The sequence below is a fragment of the Salvelinus alpinus genome, chromosome 30 (assembly GCF_045679555.1).
Source record: "Salvelinus alpinus chromosome 30, SLU_Salpinus.1, whole genome shotgun sequence".
Lineage (NCBI taxonomy): Eukaryota > Metazoa > Chordata > Actinopteri > Salmoniformes > Salmonidae > Salvelinus > Salvelinus alpinus.
Genome location: NC_092115.1, coordinates 28,844,596 through 28,860,021, shown reverse-complemented (window position 1 = coordinate 28,860,021; position 15,426 = coordinate 28,844,596). Strand labels below are relative to the sequence as shown.

At 45.6% G+C, this 15,426-nt stretch overlaps 1 protein-coding gene across 3 annotated transcripts in view; it reads left to right on the top strand.

Annotated features, from left to right (window-relative positions):
• The window catches only part of LOC139559786 (A-type potassium channel modulatory protein DPP6-like), a 140,960-nt gene that overhangs the window by 83,138 nt on the left and 42,396 nt on the right, over positions 1–15,426 (top strand). For all 3 annotated transcript variants that reach the window (XM_071376141.1, XM_071376143.1, XM_071376142.1), the window contains exons 3-6: positions 903–1,001; positions 12,212–12,306; positions 14,391–14,465; positions 14,581–14,633. In XM_071376141.1, the coding sequence (XP_071232242.1) occupies positions 903–1,001; positions 12,212–12,306; positions 14,391–14,465; positions 14,581–14,633 (322 nt within the window). The remainder of the gene's footprint in view (positions 1–902; positions 1,002–12,211; positions 12,307–14,390; positions 14,466–14,580; positions 14,634–15,426) is intronic.

Sequence of the window (15,426 nt, the reverse complement as noted above, 5' to 3'; positions counted from 1 at the left end):
AGAGACGAGGTGAGGTCATCCTCTCGCAAGGTAATGGGGATTTAATGTATAACGCCATTCAGTGTCGTTTAATGGAAATTATTATGCAGTAATAGCTCTAGTCATTTGTATAATTGGCAGTGCATCAGAGCTGCTATTTTCCACATGTTGGGAATTAATCCCTCTTCATGGTCATTTACCAAAGATGAAGAGAATGTGTAAATGTATAGACTTGCAAAGGCACTGACGGTATAGCTCCCAGACCGTGGGCCTATGGGGTTGAAAGGCACACACACACACACACCACCATCTCTATATAACTCAACCTTTTACCTCTGTTGTCTACCTTGTCTGGTCTGCAGTTTTGCTGTCAACTGCAGAAGGGATTGTGTAGCTGGGGGTAGAGGGAGTTATGGCTGCTTGAAAAACTGTCCAGGCTGCAGTGAATCGATGCTGGTGGATCAATAGAGAGTTACCCTGGGCCAAGTGTCTATTTCTCCTTTGTAACCTCTCCGTAATTGCTGTGTCTGTGAGTTGGGAACTGCTGCTGGAAGTCCTACAATCTCCAGAGACAGAAAATGCACGTAATAGTCAGACTCTGTCAGACGTTTCCTGGTCTGTTTTTATGACCCCTCAGGCAACTTGTTGCAGGAGAAGTAAAATATAAAAGTTTTTGGGAAATGGAAAATGCACTTCCCTGCAGCTGAAGGCTGCTCCAGTCACAAAGGAAGACTGTAAACGTATTACTATGTCAGAGTACTGACTGACTGACAGCAACCAGATAACAAAGATGGCCAGATCTCTTTTTTAGTTACAGGTAAGTCATGTGAATGAGAATTGAACCTTAACATTATCATATTGCTGTAACTTATTAATTATGTCTTCTTCCATTGTTTTGTTTTCTTGATATATTCCACTGGTAGTTGCAGATGATAGCCTTGCCAACAAAAAGAAAGTCACCATCGAGGACATCTTCGGAGGAGACCTTCATGTGCATGATCCCGACGCTACATGGCTCAGCGGTGAGTTGCTATAGTTACACCCTGCCCTCTCATCCGCCACAAGAAACTGAACCTCACTCAGAACCAATGTACCCTCTAACCTGCGTTCGTGCGCGGTTGCCCAGCTCCCCTCGGACTGCCACGAAGAAGAAATATCAGCCCACGCAGAGAAGCACGAGATTGAACTTCACTCAACTTTCTAGAGTTTTCCCCTTTAGTTAACACTATCAACGTTTCTCTCAACTGTGGGAATTGTGATCGAGTCAATGCCATTTCCAATGCAACATATCAAAACAAAACAATTATGCAAGACTTAGTAGGCAAAGCTAACTGTGCAAGGGATTTTCTTGTAGGCAGAGCGCATTGTAGTAGGATTTTATTGCATTGACAGGCATGACTCAGGCCTGATGTCTAAACAGGCTGGTGCGCCATAACCAATCAGAGCTGCAGTAGGCCTACATGCAAATAGCCATTACCATATATGGATATGTGCCATTCACTTTGAACTGGACTGTGTTTACAGTATGAGCGGTTGTGAGTAGAACCGCTTGTTTTGAGATCAAATCGAAAGCTGCATGTAGCCACCTAAGCACATTTGATCATATTCTTTGCTAGTTAGTGAGTTATTAGCCCAGTTATAGCTCATTTCTTGTCAACAATGGGGGAGTGGTTGCTTCCTACAAGAGCACAAAATATGTGCATTTCTAGCCATCTTTGAAAATAGCTTTTTTCTGTCTTAAAGAGGCAGTGTTGTATTTTGAGACGGTCTTGAATAAACTAAGTAGACCGTAAGCAGAGGGTAGCATAATTTATCTTATTCTCTGTAATAATAGTATGGGAACAATAATGCATTTTATTTTGTAAAGTGGTTTCTTGCATCAAACAACACATTTTCAGTCAGCTCCTTGTCTGATTAACAAGTGGATAAATAGGTTAATATCAAGCCCTGCGTGTGTTTTTTTCAAAAGTCTCATGGAATGTAGGCCACACATTTGCTGCTACTGTAGGCTGAATGATAGAACAGCTATTTCCATGTTAACATGTTGTGGGATGAATTTTCTCCATTGTTTTTTATGGTAGGCCAGTCTGGATGGCCTACATTATGATCAAATAGCCACAGTAGCCTACTTGGCCACTTTCAAAACTGTAACTTATAGCAGGTACAGCCACAGTGTAAACAGAAGTTGCACAGAATTTTCACAATGTTCAAGTTTGCGATCAGCAGACCTGAAATTTGCTTACTGACGAATAAATTTGAACGAACATTGCTCAGCACCCACCAACCAGTCTGCACGTTTGGAAGTTTGAAGGCCATTTTGTAGCTAAAACGATTGAAGACTTGTAGCGACCGGAATTTGTTCCGTTCAAGTCTATGGCACCTGAAATACAGTTGGATTTATGCAAATATGGTTGTAGTGTGAAAAGTATACGTAGGTTAACAAAAAGAATTCAAGCAACAATAGTGTACCAGTGCCAGTCTGCTCATTTTAAAGTAATTTTGGTGTTGGTAGCTTTAATGGTTCAAGATAAGTGGTGAATTCAAATACTTCCCATTCAAACCTATGGAGCTTTTATGTACATTTAAAATGGTTATAGTTCAAAAAGTATAAATGGTATAAAAAAGCTCTATACAAGTACACCATTCCAGACCGGTCTGCATGTTTTAAAGTTTCAATGGAGTATCCAGCTTAAACGGTTAAAGACTAGTTACGTGGCAAAGTTTTCCCATTCAGGTCTATGGCCTTTGAAATGCATTGTGATTTATGCAAATATGGTTATAGTGTGAAAAGCATTAGTAGTATCAAAAAGTTTTTTCTAGTACACACCCTGCATGTTTTTAGTGTTTTTACGGTTTTGAGTCTACAGGTGGCAGTGGAAAGAAAATAATAAGGATGAACAGTTTGTAAAGTTGTACTTTGCTTTCAGAAAGCACATTTAATTAAGGGTTATACAGAGAGACAGAGCCATGTAATTACTCCAATGGAACTGTGGAATGTGCCTGTCTCCACCATGGTCTCTCCACGGTGAGTAAATCCCATAGACATTGATTCTGTATGTCATGTTGTGGTAAATCCTTCATAATAAGTTTCCAGCTTATGCCCTCATGCACCATACAGTACTGTGGCTATAATGTATGCAGAGCATGTACAGGACAGGTATGGCCCAAATTAAACAGATGTAGGGCTGGTCTGATATGGCCGTTTTACCTTTGACCAGTTAAAGTACAAAACACACGAAAATTGAATAAAACTACTGATCACCCTCTAGTGTTAGAGATTCAAATTATTTTATTTTTTCATTGTCTCCAGAAAGCACAAAAGCAGAACCAGTTTTTTTCTACATACTTTTATAAACTGATATATAAACAACTTAGCTACTTACACAGCAGTAACATAGCGTGTCTTCTTCACTGGAAATTAACATTTTCACAGCAACATATATCAACATAATTACTCAATCTGGATATCTCGGAAGATAATTTAATTTTTTAATTTTTTATTTCACCTTTATTTAACCAGGTAAGCTAGTTGAGAACAAGTTCTCATTTACAACTGTGACCTGGCCAAGATAAAGCAAAGCAGTGCGACACAAACAACAACACAGAGTTACATATGGAATAAACAAGCGTACAGTCAATAACACAATAGAAAAAAAGAGAGTCTATATACAGTGTGTGCAAATGGTGTGAGGAGGTAAGGCAATAAACAAGCCATAGTAGCGAAGTAATTACAGTTTAGCAGATTAACACTGGAGTGATAGATGAGCAGATGATGATATGCAAGTAGAGACACTGGTGTGCAAAAGAGCAGAAAAGTAAATAAAAACAATATGGGGAAGAGGTAGGTAGATTGGGTGGGCTATTTACAGATGGACTATGTACAGCTGCAGCGATCGGTTAGCTGCTCAGATAGCTGATGTTTAAAGTTAGTGAGGGAAATATAAGTCTCCAGCTTCAGCGATTTTTGCAATTCGTTCCAGTCACTGGCAGCAGAGAACTGGAAGGAAAAGAGGCCAAAGTAGGTGTTTGCTTTGGGGATGACCAGTGAGATATACCTGCTGGAGCGCGTGCTACGGGTGGGTGTTGTTATCGTGACCAGTGAGCTGAGATAAGGCAGAGCTTTACCTAGCATAGATTTATAGATGACCTGGAGCCAGTGGGTCTGGCGACGAATATGTAGCGAGGGTCAGCCGACTAGAGCATACAGGTCGCAGTGCTGGGTGATATAAGGGGCTTTGGTAACAAAATGGATGGCACTGTGATAGACTGCATCCAATTTGCTGAGTAGAGTATTTGTCACGATCGTCGTAACATTGTGGAAGAGAGGAGGACCAAGGCGCAGCGTGATAACTATACATCTTCTTTTATTTGAAGACGGAAACAAAACGAAGGACACTGACAAACTATACAAAACAACAAACGACCGTGAAGCTATAAAACGAAGGTGCAGACACAAGCAACTAACGTAAAGACATAGACAATCACCCACGACCTACCTAATGAATATGGCTGCCTAAATATTTACATTTACATTTACATTTAAGTCATTTAGCAGACGCTCTTATCCAGAGCGACTTACAAATTGGTGCATTCACCTTATGATATCCAGTGGAACAACCACTTTACAATAGTGCATCTAACTCTTTTAAGGGGGGGGGGGGTTAGAAGGATTACTTTATCCTATCCTAGGTATTCCTTAAAGAGGTGGGGTTTCAGGTGTCTCCGGAAGGTGGTGATTGACTCCGCTGACCTGGCGTCGTGAGGGAGTTTGTTCCACCATTGGGGTGCCAGAGCAGCGAACAGTTTTGACTGGGCTGAGCGGGAACTGTACTTCCTCAGAGGTAGGGAGGCGAGCAGGCCAGAGGTGGATGAACGCAGTGCCCTTGTTTGGGTGTAGGGCCTGATCAGAGCCTGAAGGTACGGAGGTGCCGTTCCCCTCACAGCTCCGTAGGCAAGCACCATGGTCTTGTAGCGGATGCGAGCTTCAACTGGAAGCCAGTGGAGAGAGCGGAGGAGCGGGGTGACGTGAGAGAACTTGGGAAAGTTGAACACCAGACGGGCTGCGGCGTTCTGGATGAGTTGTAGGGGTTTAATGGCACAGGCAGGGAGCCCAGCCAACAGCGAGTTGCAGTAATCCAGACGGGAGATGACAAGTGCCTGGATTAGGACCTGCGCCGCTTCCTGCGTGAGGCAGGGTCGTACTCTGCGAATGTTGTAGAGCATGAACCTACAGGAACGGGTCACCGCCTTGATGTTAGTTGAGAACGACAGGGTGTTGTCCAGGATCACGCCAAGGTTCTTAGCACTCTGGGAGGAGGACACAATGGAGTTGTCAACCGTGATGGCGAGATCATGGAACGGGCAGTCCTTCCCCGGGAGGAAGAGCAGCTCCGTCTTGCCGAGGTTCAGCTTGAGGTGGTGATCCGTCATCCACACTGATATGTCTGCCAGACATGCAGAGATGCGATTCACCACCTGGTTATCAGAGGGGGGAAAGGAGAAGATTAATTGTGTGTCGTCTGCATAGCAATGATAGGAGAGACCATGTGAGGATATGACAGAGCCAAGTGACTTGGTGTATAGCGAGAATAGGAGAGGGCCTAGAACAGAGCCCTGGGGGACACCAGTGGTGAGAGCACGTGGTGCGGAGACAGATTCTCGCCACGCCACCTGGTAGGAGCGACCTGTCAGGTAGGACGCAATCCAAGCGTGGGCCGCGCCGGAGATGCCCAGCTCGGAGAGGGTGGAGAGGAGGATCTGATGGTTCACAGTATCAAAGGCAGCCGATAGTATAGATAGATGAACTGAAAAGCACTGGAGCAACAAACTGCCCTTGCTGAAATATGGTTCCCAATCAGAGACAACGATAGACAGCTGTCTCTAATTGAGAACCAATCTAGGCAACCATAGACATACATACACCTAGACTGAACACTGCCCCATAAACATACAAAAAACCCTAGACAATACAAAACACATACATCCCCCATGTCACACCCTGACCTAACTAAAATAACAAAGAAAACAAAGATAACTAAGGCCAGGGCGTGACAGTATTGGAAGCTATTTTGTAGATCAAATCAAATCAAATGTATTTATATAGCACTTCTTAGATCAGCTGATATCTCAAAGTGCTGTACAGAAACCCAGCCTAAAACCCCAAACAGCAAGCAATGCAGTTGTAGAAGCACAGTGGCTAGGAAAAACTCCCTAGAAAGGCAAAAACCTAGGTAGAAACCTAGAGAGGAACCAGGCTATGAGGGGTGGCCAGTCCTCTTCTGGCTGTGCCGGGTGGAGATTAAAACAGAACATGGCCAAGATGTTCAAATGTTCATAAATGACCAGCATGGTCAAATAATAATAATCACTGTAGTTGTTGAGGGTGCAACAGGTCAGCACCTCTACCGCTCCTGCTGTCTCTAGAGAGTTGAAAACAGCAGGTCTGGGACAGGTAGCACGTCCGGTGAACAGGTCAGGGTTCCATAGCCGCAGGCAGAGCAGTTGAAACTGGAGCAGCAGCACGGCCAGGTGGACTGGGGACAGCAAGGAGTCATCATGCCAGGTAGTCCTAGGGCTCAGGTCCTCCGAGAGAAAGAGAGAAAGAAAGAGAGAATTAGAAAGAGCATACGTAAATTCACACAGGACACCGGATAAGACAGGAGAAATACTCCAGATATAACAGACTAACTGTAGCCCCCCGACACATAAACTATTGCAGCATAAATACTGGAGGCTGAGACAGGAGGGGTCAGGAGACACTGTGGCCCCATCCGATGATACCCCCGGACAGGGCCAAACAGGCAGGATATAACTCCACCCACTTTGCCAAAGCACAGCCCCCACACCACTAGAGGGATATCTTCAACCACCAACTTACCATCCTGAGACAAGGCCGAGTATAGCCCACAAAGATCTCCGCCACGGCACAACCCAAGGGGGGCATCAACTCAGGTAGGAAGACCACGTCAGTGACTCACTCAAGTGGCGCACCCCTCCTAGGTACGGCATGGAAGAGCACCAGTAAGCCAGTGACTCAGCCCCCGTAATAGGGTTTGAGTCAGAGAATCCCAGTGGAGAGAGGGAAACCAACCAGGCAGAGACAGCAAGGGCAGTTTGTTGCTCCAGTGCTTTTCAGTTCACCTTCACACTCTTGGGCCAGACTACACTCAATCATAGGACCTACTGAAGAGTAGTCTTCAGTAGGTCCTAAAGGTTAGACTTAAAGGTTGACTTAAAGGTTGAGACCGAGTCTGCGTCTCTCACATGGGTAGGCAGACCATTCCATAAAAATGGAGCTCTATAGGAGAAAGCCCTGCCTCCAGCTGTTTGCTTAGAAATTCTAGGGACAATTAGGAGGCCTTCGGCTTGTGACCGTAGCGTACATGTTGGTATGTACGGCAGGACCAAATCGGAAAGATAGGTAGGAGCAAGCCCATGTAATGTTTTGTAGGTTAGCAGTAAAACCTTGAAATCAGCCCTTGCCTTAACATGAAGCCAGTGTAGGGAGGCTAGCACTGGAGTAATATGATCAAATTTGTTGGTTCTAGTCAGGATTCTAGCAGCCGTATTTAGCACTAACTGAAGTTTATTTTGTGCTTTATCCGGGTAGCCGGAAAGTAGAGCATTGCAGTAGTCTGACCCAGTAACCCAAGTAACACAAGCATGGATGAATTTTTCTGCATCATTTTTGGACAGAAAATGTCAGATTTTTGCAATGTTACGTAGGTGGAAAAATGCTGTCATTGAAACAATCTTGATATGTTTGTCAAAAGAGAGATCAGGGTCCAGAGTAACGCCGAGGTCCTTCACAGTTTTATTTGAGACGACTGTACAACCATCAAGATTAATTGTCAGATTCAACAGAAGATCTCTTTGTTTCTTGGGACCTAGAACAAGCATCTATGTTTTGTCCGAGTTTAAAAGTAGAAAGTTTGCAGCTATCCACTTCCTTATGTCTGAAACACAGGCTTCCAGCGAGGGCAATTTTGGGGCTTCACCATGTTTCATTGAAATGTACAGCTGTGTGTCATCCGCATAGCAGTGAAAGTTAACATTATGCTTTCGAATGACATCCCCAAGAGGTAAAATATATAGTGAAAACAATAGTGGTCCTAAAACGGAACCTTGAGGAACACCGAAATGTACAATTGAATTGTCAGAGGACAAACCATCCACAGAGGCAAACTGATATCTTTCCGACAGATAAGATCTAAACCAGGCCCCAACTTGTCCGTGTAGACCAAGTTGTGTTTCCAATCTCTCCAGAAGAATGTGTTGATCGATGGTATCAAAAGCAGCACTAAGGTCTAGGAGCACGAGGACAGATGCAAAGCCTCGGTCTGACGCCATTAAAAGGTAATTTACCACCTTCACAAGTGCAGTCTCAGTGCTATGATGGGGTCTAAAACCAGACTGAAGCATTTCGTATACATTGTTTGTCTTCAGGAAGGCAGTGAGTTGCTGCGCAACAGCTTTTTCAAATTTTCTTTGAGAGGAATGGGAGATTCGATACAAGCCGATAGTTTCTTATATTTTCTGGGTCACGGTTTGGCTTTTTCAAGAGAGGCTTTATTACTGCCACTTTTAGTGAGTTTGGTACACATCCGGTGGATAGAGAGACGTTTATTATGTTCAACATAGGAGGGCCAAGCACAGGAAGCAGCTCTTTCAGTAGTTTAGTTGTAATAGGGTCCAGTATGCAGCTGGTGCCGATGTGGATAACAATATCCCTATACTCTCTACACTCGCCAGTTTTAGCTTTAGCCAGCGCCATCTTCAGATAAGCCTTAACGTCGGTAGCACTGCCCCCTGGTAAACAGTATATGATCGCTGGATGCTTCGTTTTAAGTCTAATACTGAGGGTAATGGAGTCGCCAATGACTAAGGTTTTCAATTTATCAGAGCTAATGGTGGGAGGCTTCGGCGTCTCAGAACGACACCGGTTGAGCATTCCTACAGGATTTCCCTCCAGAAGCCATGAGAAAGTTGTCCGGCTGCGGGGACCGTGTGAGGGGATTTATACTACTATCTGTACTTACTGGTGGCACAGACGCTGTTTCATCCTTTCCTACACTGAAATTACCCTTGCCTAACGATTACGTCTGAAGCTGGGTTTCAGCACAGCTATCCTCGCCGTAAGGCAATCGTTCTCCTGTATATTATGAGTACAGCGACTGCAATTAGAAGGCATCATGTTAATGTTACTACTTAGCTTCGGCTGGTGGAAGTTCTGACGAACCATGTCCAGATAAAGCGTCGGGAGTGAAAAAGTTGAATGAAAAAAAAGTTGAGTGAGAGAAAAACAAAAAATATAAATGGTAATTAAAAAGTAAAAACAGTAAAGTTGTCAGGTAGCAAATTAAGGTTAGCAACTGAGATGACATCGCCAAAATTCGATGATCGGTAGGATAGTCAGTTTTACTAGGGTAAGTTTGGCGGTGTGAGTGATGGAGGCTTTGTTGCGAAATAGAAAGCCGATTCTAGATTTGATTTTGGATTGGAGATGTTTAATGTGAGTCTGGAAGGAGAGTTTACAGTCTAGCCAGACACCTAGGTATTTGTAGTTGTCCACATATTCTAAGTCAGAACCGTCCAGAGTAGTGATGCTAGTCAGGCGGGCGGGTGCGGGCAGCGACCGGTTGAAAAGCCTGCATTTGGTTTTACTAGCGTTTAAGAGCAGTTGGAGGCCATGGAAGGAGTGTTGTACGGCGTTGAAGCTCGTTTGGAGGTTAGTTAACACAATGTCCAAAGAAGGGCCAGATGTATACAGAATGGTGTCGTCTGCATAGAGTTGGATCAGGGAATCACCCGCAGAAAGAGCGACATCGTTGATATATAGAGAGAAAAGAGTCGGCCCGAGAATTGAACCCTGTGGCACCCCCATAGAGACTGCCAGACGTCCGGACAACAGGCCCTCCGATTTGACATACTGAACTCTGTCTGTGAAATAGTTGGTGAACCAGGCGAGGCAGTCATTTGAGAAACCAAGGCTATTGAGTCAGCCGATAAGAATACGGTGATTGACAGAGTCGACAGCCTTGGCCAGGTCGATGACGACGGCTGCACAGTACTGTCTTTTATCGATGGCGGTTATGATATCGTTTAGTACCTTGAGCGTGGCTGAGGTGCACCCGTGACCAGCTTGGAAACCGGATTGCACAGCGGAGAAGTTAAGGTGGGATTCAAAATGGTCAGTGATCTGTTTATTAATTTGGCTTTTGAAGACTTTAGAAAGGCAGGGCAGGATGGATATAGGTCTGTAACAGTTTGGGTCTAGAGTGTCAACCCCTTTGAAGAGGGGGATGACCGCGGCAGCTTTCCAATCTTTGGGGATCTCGGACGATACGAAAGAGAGGTTGAACAGACTGGTAATAGGGGTTGCAACAATGTATAATTTTAGAAAGAGAGGGTCCAGATTGTCTAGCCCAGCTGATTGTACGGGTCCAGGTTTTGCAGCTCTTTCAGAACATCTGCTATCTGGATTTGGGTGAAGGAGAAGCTGGGGAGGCTTGGGCAAGTAGCTGCGGGGGGTGCGGAGCAGTTGGCCGGGGTTGGGGTAGCAAGGAGGAAAGCATGGACAGCCGTAGAGAAATGCTTATTGAAATGTTCGATTATCATGGATTTATCGGTGGTGACCGTGTTACCTAGCCTCAGTGCAGTGGGCAGCTGGGAGGAGGTGCTCTTGTTCTCCATGGACTTTACAGTGAAACTGAATTAATAATTTAAATCATGGCAGAATATTTTGGCCCAGTCACCCCGTTATGACGTTGGCAACATGCTGATGTCCAGTGTTTTCCCTTGCAGACAGCCAAATAATATGTAGGGAAATGAGGGCATTTCCCTCAGCAGATGGATCATGATAATTAACCTCACCAGCAGAAGCACACACACAGTATTGTACAACTAACCTTGTGAGGGGACATAGTTCAGTCCCATTCAAAATCTTATTTTCCCTAAACCTTACCCTAACCCTAACCCTTACCCTTACCCTAACCCTGACCCTAACCTTAACCCAAAAACCTAACCTTAACTCTAACCCTAACCTTAGCTCCTAACCCTAACCCTTAAACTAACCGTAGCTCCTAACCCTAAACCTAATTATAACCCTAACACTCATTCTAACCTTAACCCTAAACCCCCTAGAAATAGCAGTTGACCTTGTGGCGACTAACAAAATGTTCCCAGATGGTCAAATTTTTGTTTGTTTTCTATTCTTGTGGGGACTTCTGGTTAAACAAGTCCACACGCACGCACACACACACACCTCAAAGCTTATCCTTTGTCGAACACCACATTGGAATGTTCTCTGCTCTCATTACTTTTAATTGATTGATTAATTACAGCAATTGAATGAATCGCTTTTGTTAAAGTTGTTATGCACTACTTTAAAGAAGTCAGCTGACTTGTCAGGCCTTCTGGAGTGTGGACTGGCAGGATACTCATACTGTACACTTTCCATTATACCTAATGCATCCATTATTGTGTTTTGAGAGATGAACTGTCATGACTGAACAAATATTTGGACTTTGGAGCAGAAAAACATTTCAGAACAGAATACGGAAAGAGTTTATTTATTGGAAAAACACACCACCACCATAAAAAAAGCCATTATGTCCAGCCATATGAAATCCTGCCAGTATCACTAGCATCAGCACCATTGTGTTATTGTTGTGGCGAATAGTAAGCAAGGAAGATGAGATGGCTATTCAATCATCCTTTATTTGAATGGTAAAAACATTGGAGATACGGAGGCCTTTTCTCTCATCTTCTCCTCTTGGGAGGGGGGTTTATCCGAACAGGACACAGTGTCACTGAGGAAGTGGCTCGGGTCTAGAGGACAACACTATCCTTTTCATAGTACTCAGCAAAGTGGAGCCAAGGTCTACTGTGCTGGCGTAGTTATGCCTCCACCATAGGAAAACATTTCTGAGCCAGCACAATACGGTTTGGGTCGTAACAATAGTGGGAAAATGGTCTACCACCATCACACCCTACAACTACTGTATATTATGCTGCAGAGGTAACACGATTGCCAGCAGGGCCAGCTCCAATTGGCCCTCTGTGCCTCCTGAAAACAATCTACCCCCAGTCCAGTGTGGAAGGCTGGCTCCTCAGAGCCCTCTGTGGCAGGAGGTTAGAATCCCTGTTCCATCACTATTTGTACTGTTTGAAACAGCCAGCTGCATATTCCAATATGTAATTCTCTCTCTTCTGTGCTGTTTATTATTTCCAGACAATGTACTGCTGTATCGAACACAAGAAGGGGATGTGGTCAAACTCAACGTCGAAACACAGGAGAGGGTCGTTTTGGTGGAGAACAGGAAGTTTGTGAGTATTAGGTTATATTTATTCCCAAAACTGTATGAGAAGGTGATATTGTAACGGTCATCGTTGCATGAAGAAGTGGACCAAAGCGCAGCGTGGTAAGTGCTCATGATTTATTCTCAAAAAACACTTGAACAAAATAACAAAGAGCAAAACGACAACGAACAGTTCTGTCAGGTGCAGAAACAAAAAACAGAAAATAACTACCCACAAAACACAGGTGGGAAAAGGCTACCTAAGTATGGTTCCCAATCAGAGACAACGATAGACAGCTGTCCCTGATTGAGAACCACACCCGGCCAAAACAAAGAAATACAAAACATAGAAAAATGAACATAGAATGCCCACCCAAATCACACCCTGACCAAACCAAAATAGAGACATAAAAAGATCTAAGGTCAGGGCGTGACAGTACCCCCTCCCCCCCCCTGAAGTTGCTGGAGGCTCCGGACTGGAGAACGTCGCAGGAGTCTCCGGACTGGAGACCGTCGCTGGAGGCTCCGGACTGGAGACCGTCGCTGGAGGCTCCGGACTGGAGAACGTCGCTGGAGGCTCCGGACTGGCCGGACTGGAGGCCTTCGTTGGAGGCTTCGTGCCATGTCTCACCACTGAAGGCTTCGTGCCACGGATCATCACTGGAGGCTTCTTGCCATGGATCATCACTGGAGGCTTCGTGCCATAGATCATCACTGGAGGCTTCTTGGCATGGATCATCACTGGAGGCTTCGTGCCATGGATCATTACTGGAGGCTTCGTGCCATGGATCATCACTGGAGGCTTCTTGCCCTGGATCATCACTGGAGGCTTCGTGCCATGGATCATGATTGGAGGCTTCTTGCCATGGATCATCACTGGAGGGAGGAGACGTATGGGCAGTCTGGTACCTTGAGCTGCCACAGGGCTCACCAGGCTGGGGAGACATACGGAAGAGTTAGTTCTAGGCGCAGGCACAGGACTCACCAGGCTGGAGAGACATACAGAAGGCCCTGTCCTCGTCAGAGACACCGGATACACTGGGCCGTGGAGGCGCACTGGGAGTCTCGAGCTAGGAGCCTGCACAACCCGTCCTGGCTGGATGGTGACTTTGGCACGGCACGTGCGGGGCGCAGGCACAGGACGCACTGGGCTGTGCAGACGCACTGGAGACACAGTGCGCAGAGCCGGCGCAGGATATCCTGGGCCGTAGAGACGTCCTGGAGGTCTGGAGAGCAGGGCTGGCACACTCCGTTCTGGCTGGATGCTCACCCTAGCTCGGCAGATGCGGGGAGCTGGGATGTAGCGCACCGGGCTAAGAACGCGTACTGGAGACACCGTGCGCTCCACCGCATAACACGGTGCCTGACCAGCACAACGCCCGCCACGGTAAGCACGGGGAGTTGGCTCAGGTCTCCAACCTGACTCTGCCACACTCCCCGTGCTGCCTCTCGGGCTTCCTTGCCAGCCGTGTTCGTCTCGCCGACTCCATCCTCCGGTATCCCTCTTCGCACTGCTCCATAGAATCCCAAGCGGGCTCTGGCACTCTCCCTGGGTCGACCGACCACCTCTCTACCCCCTCCCAGGTTGTCTCATACCCCTGGCCACGCTGCTCCTCCTTACCACGCTGCTTGGTCCTTTGGTGGTGGGTAGTTCTGTAACGGGTGTCGTCGTCAGATGAAGAGGAATCGGACCAAAGCGCAGCGTGGTAAGTGTTCATGGCTTTTTATTTAAACTGAACACTAAACAAAAATAACAAAGTGAATAGCCGAAACCGAAACAGTCCTGTCAGGTGCAAAACACTAAACAGAAAAACACTACCCACAAAACACAGGTGGGAAAAAGCTGCCTAAGTATGATTCTCAATTAGAGACAACGATAGACAGCTGCCTCTGATTGAGAACCACACCCGGCCAAACACAAAGAAATACAAAACATAGAAAATGAACATAGAATGCCCACCCAAATCACACCCTGACCAAACCAACATAGAGACATAAAAAGCTCTCTACGGTCAGGGCGTGACAGATATGCTATTTAAATACAGTATGTACAGTATGACGCTCATTTGTAATAAACATGACTCAAAACGTCCTCACTTTTCTCTTATCCAGGAAACGTATAAAGCCACCAAGTACCAAATATCTCCAGACCTGGAACATGTGTTGTTGGCCTACAATGTGGCCCCAGTGAGTAGAAAGGACCACACTTCACCTTTTCCTTTTGTCTCTGTTTCAGATGTGGAGTTTATTGTGTGTTTCTGTCTTCTGAGGTTGGAAGCTGAAGCTGTGTTTGTCTCTGCAGGTCTACCAGCACTCCTACATGGCATTCTACATCATCTGTAGTCTCATCACCCCGTAAGTCTGCACTCTGTCTGTCTGTCTGTCTGTCTGTCTGTCTGTCTGTATGTATATGTCTGTCTGTATGTATATGTCTTTCTGTCTGTCTGTCTGTATATGTCTGTCTGTCTGTCTCTGTCGGTCAATGTCTGTCTCTCTGTCTGTGTATGTATGTCTCTCTGTCTGTCCGTATATGTCTGTCTCTCTGTCTCTCTCTCTGTCTGTCTGTATATGTCTGTCTGTATGTGTCTGTCTCTGTCTGTCTCTCTCTCTGTCTGTATATGTCTGTCTGTCTGTCTGTCTGTCTGTCTGTCTGTCTGTCTGTCTGTCTGTCTGTCTGTCTGTCTGTCTGTCTGTCTGTCTGTATATGTCTGTCTCTGTCTGTCTCTCTGTATATGCCTGTGTCTGTCTCTGTCTGTATGTATATGTCTCTCTATGTCTGTCACTCTCTCTCCCGCTCTCTCTCTCACTCTCTGTCTCTCTGTCTCTCTCTCTCACTCTATGTCTGTCTCTCTCTCTCTCTGTCTTTCTAACTATCTGTCTGTCTGTCTGTCTGTCTGTCTGTCTGTCTGTCTGTCTGTCTGTCTGTCTGTCTGTCTGTCTGTCTGTGATGTCTGTCTGTCTGTCTGTCTGTCTGACTGCCTGTCTGTCTCTTTCTCTGTCTGTCTGTCTGTCTGTCGTATATGTCTTTCTTTCTGTCTGTCTGTCTGTCTGTCTGTCTGTCTGTCTGTGTCTTTCTGTCTGTCTGTCTATCTGTCTCTCTGTCTGTCTGTATATGTCTCTCTGTCTGTTTGTATATGTCTTTCTTTCT